At 45.4% G+C, this 13,064-nt stretch overlaps 1 protein-coding gene across 1 annotated transcript in view; it reads right to left on the bottom strand.

Moving 5' to 3' along the window:
* Positions 1-13,064, bottom strand: part of PHAF1 (phagophore assembly factor 1) — a 35,727-nt gene that overhangs the window by 22,438 nt on the left and 225 nt on the right. Inside the window, exons 2-3 of the mRNA XM_007994015.3 lie at positions 12,930-13,050; positions 3,930-4,012 (exon numbers count right to left, since the gene is read on the bottom strand). Of these exons, the coding sequence (XP_007992206.1) occupies positions 3,930-4,012; positions 12,930-12,993 (147 nt within the window). The 5' untranslated portion in view covers positions 12,994-13,050. The remainder of the gene's footprint in view (positions 1-3,929; positions 4,013-12,929; positions 13,051-13,064) is intronic.

Raw genomic sequence — 13,064 nt, 5'->3', positions numbered from 1 at the left:
AAAATATTTAGTTTCTTTCTTTTTTTTTGTAGATGGAGTATTGCTCTGTTGCCCAGGCTGGAGTGCAGTGGTACAATCTCACTCACTGCAAGTTCCGCCTCCTGTGTTCACGCCATTCTCCTGCCTCAGTCGCCTGAGTAGCTGAGATTACAGGCGCCCGCCACCACGCCCGGCTAATTTTTTTGTATTTTTAGTAGAGACGGGGTTTCACTGTGTTAGCCAGGATGGTCTTGATCTCATGACCTCATGATCCACCCGCCTCGGCCTCCCAAAGTGCTGGGATTACAGGTGTGAGCCACTGTGCCCAGCCAAAAGTTTAGTTTCTTTATAGAGCTTCTCAAGTTAGACAAAGTGAATGATGGAGATATGGCTATCAGAGACAAAGACACAGGCTGGAAGGCCACAAGTCACTGCTGGTGTTGGCCTTATTGGAGAAATTCTCTCCTAAGAGTCTTTTGGGATTAGTGCAGGTTGCTTCCTTCCATCCCAATGATCCCCACAAGGCAGCAGGCCCAGGTAGTACCATCATGCTTGACAAAAACTAAAGGAAGAATGTTATAATTTTCTAGTAGGTCTATATGAATGTCTAAACCATTAGGTCTTAAGCAAGATAATGGAACAATGAACTCTGACCTTGGATTACCAGTATCAACCCAGAACACAAAGTTCCATTTTGGAGAGAGCCATTCCATGGAAGTAAGCAGAGTGAAGCAACATTTTAGTCTCTCAGGAATCTTGCTTGGAGGAGGAATGTGCCAGGATCTGGATTTTCCTATACTTTCCCAAGATCTGATCTTTTTTTTTTCCCCTGGCATTGTTATAATTCAGGACATAACCTAGCAATTTTCAAAAGCAATCAAATTACTCTCAGAGTCAATGTTTTATTAAACTTTATATCTCTAAAACCAAAATACACATGTACTATGTGGTATTTAAGCAGGTTCTTCCAGTAACCTAGCTGTCCTCCATATGAAGCAGTTCAGAAAAAGCATCTGCTACTAGTTAATACCTTATCCCTCTAAGAAAGATGCGATGTACTTGACATTTCATTCCCAAGGTGTGATTTGCATAGAGACAAGAAGATATTTCTGAAACGTTTAATGCCGACAAAATGTTTTCTGCATTTGGGAAACAAAAAGACAAATGGGTAAGGAAGGGAAGAAAGTAGGCAGAAGAAGAGAACAGGACCCAAATTTAAGAAGCATCACATTGGTTCGGTGCAGTGGCTCATGCCAGCACTTTGGGAGGCCACAGCAGGTGGAATGCTTAAGGCCAGGAGTTTGAGACCAGCCTGGCCAACATGGTGAAACCGCATCTCTGCTAAAAATACAAAAATTAGCCAGGCTTGGTGGCATATGCCTATAATCACAGGTACTCAGGAGGCTGAGGCAGGAGAATTGCTTGAGCCTGGGAGGTGGAAGTTGCAGTGAGCCGAGATCGTGATACTGCACTCCAGCCTGGGTGACACAGCGAGACTCTGTCTCAAAAACAAATAAACCCAAAGATTATTCTATTATCAAGAAACTATACTGTTTTACAGAAAGATAGATTACTTATTAATATGCCACAACTCTCATGAATTACAAATGAGAAAAGCAGAGATCTAAATCAGGATTCAGACTCAAAACCCCCCCCCTTTTTTTTTTTTGAGACAGGGTCTTGCTGTGTCACCTAGGCTGAAGTGCAGTGATACAATCATACCTCACTGCTCATAATCCTCCCACCTCAGCCTCCCGAATAGCCAGGATTATAGGCGTGTGCCATCACTCCAGGTTAATTTTTAATTTTTAATTTTTTGTAGAGATGGGGAATTACTATGTTGCCCTGGCTGGTCTCGAACTCTTGGACTCAAGCAATCTTCCTGCCTCGGCCCTCCCAAAGTGTTGGGGTTAGTGGTGTGAGCCACAGTGCCTGGTCAAACCCATATTTGCTAATGTGTTAAAGTTGTTTAGAAGATATTGGGGGAAATCAGCTTAATGCTAGCACTGTTTATACCCAAATATTGGAATAACAAACAATGATGGTGGTGATATAAGAAATAAATTTTGGTGAAAACCCCATCTCTACTAAAAATACAAAAAATTAGCCAGGCGCGGTGGCAGGCGCCTATAGTCCCAGCTACTCGGGAGGCTGAGGCAGGAGAATGGCGCCAACCCGGGAGGCAGAACTTGCAGCGAGCTGAGATCGCGCCACTGCACTCCAGCCTGGGCGACAGAGTGAAGACTCTGCCTCAAAAAAAAAAAAAAAAAAGGAAAAAAGAAAAAAATTTTGGCCGGTCATGGTGGCTCACACCTGTAATCCCAGCACTTTGGGAGGCCGAGGTGGGAGGATCACTTGAGTTCAGGAGTTTGAGACCAGCCTGGAAAACATAGTAAGACCCCATCTCTACAAAATATAAAAATAAATTAGCCAGACATGGTGGCATGAACCTGTGGTCCCAGCTACTCAGGAGGCTGAGGTGGGAGGATCACTTGAGCCTAGGGGATTGAGGGTGCAGTGAGTTGTGATCGTGTCACTATACTCTAGTCTGGGTGACAAAGCAAGATACTGTCTCAAAAAAAGTAAAATACATTTTCTTAAAAGTTAAATAGGCCAGGCGTGGTGGCTCATGCCTGTAATCCCAGTACTTTGGGAGGCCGAGGCGGGTGGATCAACTGAGGTTGGGAGTTTGAGATCAGCCTGACCAACATGGAGAAACCCTGTCTCTACTAAAAATACAAAATTAGCTGGGGCATGGTGGCACATGCCTGTAATCCCAGCTACTCAGGAGGCTGAGGCAGGAGAATCGCTTGAACTCAGGAGGTGAAGGTTGAGGTGAACTGAGATTGCGCCATTGCACTCCAGCCTGGGCGCCTGGGCAACAAGAGCAAAACTCTGTCTCAAAAAAAAAAAAAAAAAAAAGGTAAATAAATAAATAAAATTAATGAGAATCCACTTTGGCATTGAGAATTTACACTGGTTCAAGAAACCTTGCGCACTCCTACAAGTCCCCTGTTCTGTCACAGGCACCACATGAATACTCAAGCACTTGCTTGGAGACTAAGCATGTGTTCTCTCAGATCCCTCACATGAGGGTCTCACTAGGCTGGTAGAGGGGTACAACATGGCAGAATGTAATCTCTGGGTATAGGTAACAGGCTCAATTCCGACTCTGCTCCAAGCCAAACTGAGAAGCCTCTCAGAAATTTTGCCCACCTATAATTTATAACATTCTTCATGTCAGAAATAAGCTGTCATTTGCTTTAGGATCTGAAACTAATTGGAACAAATAGAACTGAAATAATCAAACTAGTATTCAAAGGGTCTCAGAAAAGTCATTGAGGACATCCTTTAGCCTCTGTAGGCTCAAAACTATTCCCTGAGGCTTGTGACACATAGGACACCACAAAGGCTGTTCAACATGGTGGCACACGGTCTGTGTCACAGAACTGCAGATTTCGGAGAGTCCAGTGATGGGAAGACTACACTTTGAGAGAGATAAAGGGGTGAATTATATCTGTTTCCTTTCAAATCTCGTATGCTGTGCTTGCTAGAGATCTGCACTACAACAATCCTGAACACAAACTAACCAACAAAGCAGAAAAGACAATTTTAAACACGGAAGTGGATGGTAAGCACCCTAAAAGACCAGCGACAGCCTCTGAAGCAACCTACCACTGAAAAGTCCCTGTTTAAGGGCCTGTAGGCAAGTTGAGCACAGGTAAAACACAGGTTCAATTATTACTGCTCTTCCAAACCTAGCTGCACTAGATAATCAAGAGCAAAAGTTTCAGAATCAAAGAAAAGGTACTTGATAACTGGCTGGTGCTAGAGATTCTCCCATTTGAACACAGCTATCCTTGCCAGTCAGCCTTTCCCAAAGCATCAGCTCTGGAAGTGATTCACTGCCGAGGGATGCTATTTCAATAAACAAATCAGCCACCACTCACCTGTTCACTGTAGAGAACCTGGACGTTTTTGATGATGCGACAGTGCTTCTGAAGAATGGCTACTGCCTGAGCCAGAGGCATTCCTGAAATAAAGCAAGAAACCTGTGTGGTTATTTTGGCTATACATTTATTGACATCTACCACTTCACTAGGCACTGGTCCCTATAGTAAAGCCTGGGGATGTTTAGGGGCTACTAAGGTCTACAGATACATGAGTAAATAAGAGTTCAATAAGCAGTAAGAGCTACAATAAAGTTAAGCAGCAAGCACTAAGAGAATACTTGGACTGTGCACAGGTGTCCAACTCTTTGAATGCAAGGACTCTTTTGCTTATCTGTGGTGGTGGATATCACAAAAATCATGCATGGGCCAGGCATGGTGGCTCATGCCTGCAATCCCAGCACTTTGGGAGGCCAAGGTGGGAGGAACACTTGAGGTCAGGCATTCAAGACCAGCCGAGCCAACATGGTGAAACCCCGACCTTTTGGCTTCCCTGGGCCACAATGGAAGAAGAATTGTCTTGAGTCACACATAAAAGAGACTAACACTAATGATAGTTAATAAGCTTTAAAAAAATAAAAATGTAAAATGTAAAAAAGGTCCATGCATCTTTTTTTTTTTTTTTAAGATGGAGTTTTGCTCTGTTGCCCAGGTTGAGTGCAGTGGCATGATCTTGGCTCACTGCAACCTCCGCCTCCCAGGTTCAAGCATTTCTCCTGCCTCAGCCTCCCGGGTAGCTGGGGCTGGGACTACAAGTGTAGCCACCTCACCCAGCTAACTTTTTTTTTTTACTTGGGGTCAGGAGTTTGAAACCAGCCTGGCCAACATGGTGAAACGCTGTCTCTACTAAAAATACAAAAATTAGCTGAGCGTGGTGGTACACGCCTATAGGACCAGCTACTCAGAAGGCTGAGGCAGGAGAATCACTTGAACCTGGAAGGCAGAGGTGGCAGTGAACCAAGATCATGCCATTGCACCCCCAGCCTGGGCGACAGATCGAGACTCTGTCTCAAAAAAAAAAAAAAAAAAAAAAAAATTGTGGGCCGGGCGCGGTGGCTCAAGCCTGTAATCCCAGCACTTTGGGAGGCCGAGACGGGCGGATCACGAGGTCAGGAAATCGAGACCATCCTGGCTAACACGGTGAAACCCCGTCTCTACTAAAAATACAAAAAACTAGCCGGGCGAGGTGGCAGGCGCCTGTAGTCCCAGCTACTCTGGAGGCTGAGGCAGGAGAATGGCGTAAACCCGGGAGGCGGAGCTTGCAGTGAGCTGAGATCCGGCCACTGCAGTCCAGCCCGGGCTACAGAGCAAGACTCCGTCTCAAAAAAAAAAAAAAAAAAAAAAAAAAAAAAAAAAAAAAAAAAAAGAATTGTGACAGGGGCTGGGTGCAGTGGCTCATGCGCACCTGTAATCCCAGCACTTTGGGAGGCCAAGGTGGGTGGATCGCTTAAGCTCAGCAGTTCAAGACCAGCCTGGGCAACAGGATGAAACGCTGTCTCTACAAAAAATCAAAAAAATTAGCCAGGCAGCTGGGCACAGTGGCTCACGCCTGTAATCCCAGCACTTTGGGAGGCCAAGGCGGGCAGATCACGAGGTCAGGAGATCCAGACCATCCTGGCTAACATGGTGAAACCCTGTCTCTACTGAAAAAAACAAACAAACAGAAAAAAAACAAAAACAAAAAATTAGCCGGGCGTGGTGGTGGGCGCCTGTAGTCCTGTAGCTACTTGGGAGGCTGAGACAGCAGAATGGCATGAACCTGGGAGGCAGAGCTTGCAGTGAGCCGAGATTGTGCCACTGCACTCCAGCCTGGGTTACAGAGTGAGACTCTACCTCAAAAAAAAAAAAAAAAAAAAAAAAAATTAGCCAGGCATGATGGTGTGCCCCTATAGTCCCAGCTACTCAAGAGGCTGAGGTGAAAGGATGTCTTGAGCTTGGGAGGTGGAGGCTGTACTCTGGCCTGGGTGACAGATCCAGGTGCTGCCTCAGGAGGAAAAAAAAAAAAAAAAAAAGCGACAGGGTGAGGCATTCCTGAATATCTAACTCTTAACACTTGGTTCTTTAACTCATGGCCCATTATAAGCAGATTTACATATGCCTCCAGTTTAAGTAATCCAAATTCCAATGACATCTCCAACATTCTAAGGACTCACCAAGACCATCAAAAAGTTTGTTTCCAGGCTGGGTGCGGTGGCTTACGCCTGTAATCCCAGCACTTTGGGAGGCTGAGGCGGGCGGATCACAAGGTCAGGAGTTTGAGATCAGCCTGGCCAGCTTGGTGAAACCCCGTTTCTACTAAAAATACAAAAAAAAAAAAAAAAAAAAAAATTTCACCTGGGCATGGTGGTGCGTGCCTGTAGTCCCAGCTACCCGGGAAGCTGAGTCAGGAGAATTGCTTAAATCTGGCAGGCAGAGGTTGCAGTAAGCTGAGATCCCACCACTGCACTCCAACCTTGGTGACAGAGTGAGACCCCATCTCAAAAAAAAAAAAAAAATGTTGTTTCCAGAGTCCATTATAATTTAAACAAGTAGAAACACACATAGAGACAGGTCCTGGACAATCAAAAAACAAAGACTAATAGTTAAATGAATTCGAAAACAGTGTGTCTGCTGTTCACCACTCTCTGGTTGCCTTGTACCCTGCTCAGAGCTAACCACCCAGTGACTGGTTTTGTTTTGTTTTGTTTTGAGACAGAATCTCACTCTGTCACCCAGGCTGGAATGCAGTGGTACAATCTTGGCTCACTGAAACCTCTGTCTCCTAGGCTCAAGAGATCCTCCCACCTCAGTCTCCCAAGTAGCTGGGACTACAGGCATGTGCCACCACAACTGGCTAATTTTCAAATTTTTGGTAGGGAAGAGGTCTCACTGTGTTGTCCAGACTGGTCTTGAACTCCTGGGTTCATGTAATCCTCCCACCTCCGCTTTCTAAAGTGCTAGAATTACAGGTGTGAGCCACCACACCTGGCCAATCCAGTGACTGTTGAATAAATATTTACTGAGTGGGACTGATGGATTGTAGGGTGGGTGACAAGAGAAAGGAAGGAAAAGGGACCATGGTTTCATCCAATGGCAGCCAGTTCACATTTAAATCAGCTGGCCTCCAGGTCAAAGAGATGAGATGTGCAAAAAAGAATTACAAATGAAAAATTAATTAGAAGGTAAAAAGCTCATGGCTCATCTCATTTAAACAAACAATCTGATTCTGCCCTCATCTGAGAGGCCATTCTTCATTTGAAGAAAGTTGAAGGCAATCATCGCAAGGCTGACTTATAATCTTTAAAAAAGTACTTTTCAGCCTTTCATAGCATAAAACCTGGCACATAGTAGGGACTCAATAAATGTTTGAGAATATGAACAAGCTGGATGCATCCTTCATCTTTGCCATTCCTAAATGGAGGAACATCTATGCTGTCGATCCCAGGAGGAATGGACAAACATCCATGTGCAGAAGACAGACAAGCTCAGTTAGTTAGATGTCAAGAAAGAGGAAGGCTGCATGGCTTCTCTGCTCCACATGGCCAGTCTCGTTCTTTTTCTTTTTTCCAAAGAGACGGGGTCTTGCTATGCCACCAAGGCTGGTCTCAAACTCCTGAGCTCAGGCTATCCTCCCGTCTCGGCCTCTCAAAATGCTGGGATTATAGACCTGAGCCACCGCTCCCAGCCCATGCTAGTTTCTTGAGGGAGGATTCCACTTACCACATCAAAGGATGTCTCAGCATCTTAGGATCCTGAGTCACCCAAGAAGAAACTCACCCAGAGCAGATGAAGCAGCCATGGTGACTGGTCATCACACAGCTACTGGTAAAGGAGGGCTACGAAAGATCTCTAAAGGGAACTAACTATATGAATGGCAAAGAAACAGGAGCACTATCCCAGCTCTAACAGAATGGTCAGCCTTCTAAACCGCACAAATCTTTGTCTCACAGATCTCATCACTTGCCTGCTTATAACCTCTCAATGGAAGGGCTTCCCATTGCAGGCGGATAAAACCCAAACAACATGTCATCAACAAAGGCCCTGAATATTCTGGATCTTAGCCATCTACATCTTCTTTTCATCGTTCACCCTTTGTTACTTGCATACATCAAGCTCTTTCTCACCTCAGGCCTTTGAATTAGCTCTTGTTGCTGTTGGAATCTGGAATGTTCTACCCAAAGCTAGCTCTTGTTTGCACTTTAGGTCTTGGTCACACCTCACTTCCCTAACCGCCTTATTCAATGAAGTCTCTCATACCATTTGTTAGTCTCCCTTATATCCTCACAGAGGTAGGACCTTGTCTGTCTTGTTCACCTCAATACCTCCCAGCACCCAATCACTGTGCCAGGCACAACTGTAGGTGGTCATGCACATCTGTGAAACAAAGCAATTAGGTGAACACTTAGGTCCTATACCATGAATCCTGTTGACCACCCTCCTTCTCTGGAACTCCTATTGTCTCTCCACCAATACTACTCTCCTCTAACTTTTCCAAGTCTCTCCAATGGGCTATGTTTCTTCTGCTCATCCCTGGTTCAACTAACCACCCAGTTTCTGACTCATATCTCCATCTGTTTTCTATATACATCTAAAGGCAAATAAAAGTCAACAGATTAAAAGTGATCTTTTCATCTTCTCTGTATTCTAGGTCTCAATATGTATGTCCAACATCTAACAGAGTTTCTCAAGTCAAAAACCTCTAGATTCCTCCTCCTTCCCCACCTTGCCAAATCCAGTTCTTCCTAAACCAATATCCACAATACACTTCACTAATACATATCCTCTTTTCCACAGATTTGAACAGATTCCAACACAAAGTATCCTTGATAGTATCCCAGGCAGCTAAAACCAAACAGAATTGGGACTATGGGAAATCCATTTTCTTCTTCTACCAGTACATCATGCTCTAATTATAATACCAAATTGCTTATAGTTCCCTGCACACATCATTTATCTTTTCTCCTGTGTTTTTCTTTTCCTCTTTCACTTGACTAGAAGATTTACAGCTCCTGTTGGTTGGCAGGAAGCCTTCTCTGAACTCCTACATCAGGTTAAGTCCCTTCTTCCCCTCCACAGTACCCTATACATCTTCTACTTGATTATAATAAAATGAACTATTTCTATAATCCTTCTCTATCACTAGACTAAGTTCTTCAGGGAATAAGATCATTTTTTAAAAAATTTTTATTTATTTTTTATTTAAATAGAGACAGGGTCTCACTATGTTACCCAGGCTGATCTCAAACTCTTGGCTCAAGTGATTCCCCACCTCAGCCTCCTAAAGTGCTGGGATTACAAGTATGAGTCACTGTGCACTGTTTATTACTTAATTTTCAATGTTTGTAAGCAATTCACAGAGGTAGATGATGCCTTCAACATACTGAGCCTTCAGTCTCTGTGGAACAAGGTAATCTTGGAGAAGGTATTTTCTCCACTGACCCTTTAAATCTACCTTTTTTAGTCCCTTTCAAGACTAATTTCAAAAACAAATTCAGAGACTTGCCTCTGCATCAATACATTCTGCAACTCTCATCGAAAACATTTCAGGGCCCAGCACAAACGCTCACACCTATAATCCCAGCACTTTGGGAGGCCGAGGCGGGAGGATCACTTGAGGTCAGGAGTTTGAGACCAGCCTGGTAAACACTGTGAAACTCCATCTCTACTAAAAGTAAAATATTAGCTAGTGGCGCACATCTATAATTGCAAGAGGCAGAGGCTGCAGTGAGCCGAGATCGCGCCACTGCACTCCAGCCCGGGCGACAGAGTAAGACTTTGTCTCAAAAAAAAAAAAAAAAAGAAAAAAAAAAACATTTCAAATCTGCACTGCCTTTACTCCACCGCTGGTCAAACCATCAGTGACATTCACATTCACAGAGATTCTGCTTGGCCCAGGTTTTCCTGTCCCTGTGTTGCTGGCATTTCCCTAATCATCCAACATTATACCACCAGGAAGGCAGCCAAGGAGCTGCCAGGATGCAGCTTCCCATTGTGATGCCAGGCAGATAATTGCATCTGCAATTGCAGATTCCAATAAGAAACCTGGTGACAAAGCTGAGTCCACTCTCAGAAGGACAGAGCCGTGGGAAGCAGGAAATGCCTGTTTGCCAACTTTTATTTATCATCTCTCTCTCTGAGCCTGTCCCTCACCTGGCAAAAAGAGATAACAACACCTATCTTACAAGCTTGTGGTGGCAAAAGGTAAGTTCTTCCTGGTTCACTAGCCTAGGCATGTAATTCTAAAACAGATTCCCTTCTGAGACCAATCCCTACCTAACAGCCCCAAATGTAGTTTGGATGTGTTCAGGGGTGGGAAGGAGATTGAAAGGGGTGGAAAATGACTTTCCTGACTGAAAGGGGTGGAAAATGACTGATAAAGTTAAATGACCACCATCTCTCAGGCAGACACCACGTAAAAATGAACTTTAAGACCCACGGGAATCATGAAGGCTCTGGGTCAGTCTATGAGCTTTCTCCTAAAATTCAATTCTGGACCTAATATACAGAAATGCCCTTCTCACTGTTTTTGGTTGCTATTTAGACAGTTTGAAAGAACTATGTAAATCCTCGATTCCTGGGAAACTACCAGAGCTAGGTGTCAGGGTTAGGGTGTCAAAACAATAGCTCCGAGAGAAGCCTTGCTCTCTCACTCAGTTTTCTGGAAATCCTGATCTCAATTAATATCCTAGTTAACTTTTTTTTTTTTTTTAAATCTCTTTGAGACAGGGTCTCCCTCTGTCACCCAGGATCATGCCCAGTGGTGTGATCATGACCCATGGCAGCCTTGACCTCCCAGCCTCAAGTGATCCTTCCATCTCAGCCTCCCGAGTAGTTGAGCCTACAGGCCTGACTAACCTAATTTTTTTTTTTTTTTTTGTAGAAACGAAGTCTCACCATGTTGCCTAGGGTGGTCTTGAACTCCTGGCTTCAAGCCATCCTCCTGTCTGAGCCTCCCAAAGTGTTGAGATTACAGCCATGAGTTACTGCACCCAGTCCCTAGCCACTACTTTTGACCAAGGGACTCTGAATGCTTGTACCACCAAGAGATCCACAACCTAGTCACACTATCAAGCACAGTTTGAAGCTATGGCTGTGGTTTTTACCTGGCCCTGGGAGGATCTTGCTTGGGTAGAAGCTGTCAAGGAGAGGGGAGGAAAGGAGTTAACCAGAAGCCAAACAGCATTAGCATGGTATCACTAGCCTCCCAACTAAGCTGTTAGTGCTTCACAAAAGAATGAAGCATTTCGTACCAGCTAATATTTTGGAAAGAACTCTGCAGGAGTGGTGTAAGTTATGAAAGAATTTGACCAAGACCCCTAAATTAAACCGGCTTTTATGGTTGGGCACGGTGGCTGACACCTGTAATCCTAGCACTTTGGGAGGCCAAGGCAGATCACTTGAGGTCAGGAGTTCAAGACCAGCCTAGCCAACATGGTGAAACCTGGTCTCCACCAAAAACACAAAAATTAGCCAGGCATGGTGGCAGATACCTGTAATCCCAGCTACTAGTCAGGAGGCTGAGGCAGGAGAATTGCTTGAACCTGGGAGGCAGAGGTTGCATTGAGCTGATATTGTGCCACTGCACTCCAACCTGGGCAACAGAGTGAGACTGTCTTAAAACAGAACACCAACAACAAAAACTGGCCGTTACAACACACAGGATGTATGTAGCCACTAAGTATCAGCAGGGCCCTACCAGCAATCTGTACCACCTGGTTTCTCCAATACACTGTCTCCACAGAATTGAGTCTTCCAGAGTCAAGGATAATATATAATCCAATGAAGCAGCTGATTTAGTCCAGTAGCTCACATTAGAGTGATTAAAGTTCAGGCCTGCATAAACAAACAGCACCAACACTTACCCCCACCCCCTTTTCTTAGTGCTGGAACATCAAAGTAAACACACAGGGGTTACTGAATGCAAACATCCTTGTACACATAAAAGCAGTGATGTTGGGAATGGAGAGGGTGAAGGGAGAAAGCTGGGCCAGCAAACCCCAACCGACCAAACTGCATCTTTTAGAAACTAAATGTTACGTCCTCCTAACTCCTATTTCATCCAACCTTCACCTGTCACAACTGAGGTCTGGGTTTAGGATTACAGCATCCGATACAGACTACATTTCAAAAGAGAGGGAAGCGGGGCCGGGTGCGGTGGTACACGCCTGTAATCCCAGCATTTTGGGAGGCCGAGGTGGCCGGATCACGAGGTCAGGAATTCGAAACCAGCCAGCCTGGTCAACATGGTGAAACCTTGTCTCTACTAAAAATACAAAAATTAGCTGGGTGTGGCGGCGCGTGCCTGTAATCCTAGCTACTGGGGAGGCTGAGGCAGGAGAATCGCTTGAACCCACGAGGTGTTAAGTTGCAGTGAGGCAAGATCGCGCCACTGCACTCCAGCCTGGGCGACAGAGCCAGACTTCGTCTCAAAAAAAAAAAAAAAAAGAGAGAGGGAAGCAAGTCAGCTGTTCCTTTAACACACACAAACTCAACTCCCTTGACCAGAGCCCCAACATCTGATCATGGGTTCCAAACCTAGGTTTCCCATCCAAAAAGGGGAAGGAAGCCACAGCCCAGAAAAGCAGTGGGAGACAGACCACAGGCCACAGTGGTGATCAGAGGGATCAGCCACTTCTCAGCCATTATTTAGTCTGAAAAATGGAAATGGGAATAACAATAGTACCTATCCTCAGGCGCCGGCGAAGGGTACTACAGAGAATTACGTTCAAAAAGAGCAGGGCCGGGCATTAGGCATTTGGGGAGAGCCAGCTATTATTGTCTTTACTACTACTGTCCCACCGTCCCAGAAGAGACCCTGCTGAGACCCGAGATGAGCAACTGACAGGCAAATCGGGCCACTTGGAGCGGGTGTCTAGTGCCTGGAGCTCGGACAGCCGAGAGGACGAAAGAGGTGAGGAGCTGCGGGCGCAGGGGCGTGAGAGACTGAGAACAGAGGTGGGAAGAGCCCAGAAGAAAACAAGGATCAGCGAATGGGGTCCTGACAGAGGACCCCAAACTCACCCAGCGTGAATTCCCATTGCTCGTTCCCCAGAGAGCGTTCGGGCACCACCTCCAAGTCCAGCATTGGTTCGGCTCGCCTGGCCCGGGCGGCCTCCGTGCAGCAGCGCAGACTGGACCCGAGCTGAGGAGACAAAG

This window comes from Chlorocebus sabaeus, chromosome 5, assembly GCF_047675955.1.
Source record: "Chlorocebus sabaeus isolate Y175 chromosome 5, mChlSab1.0.hap1, whole genome shotgun sequence".
Lineage (NCBI taxonomy): Eukaryota > Metazoa > Chordata > Mammalia > Primates > Cercopithecidae > Chlorocebus > Chlorocebus sabaeus.
The sequence above is the reverse complement of the archived record's forward strand: the minus strand, read 5'-3'. Positions and strand labels throughout refer to the sequence as shown.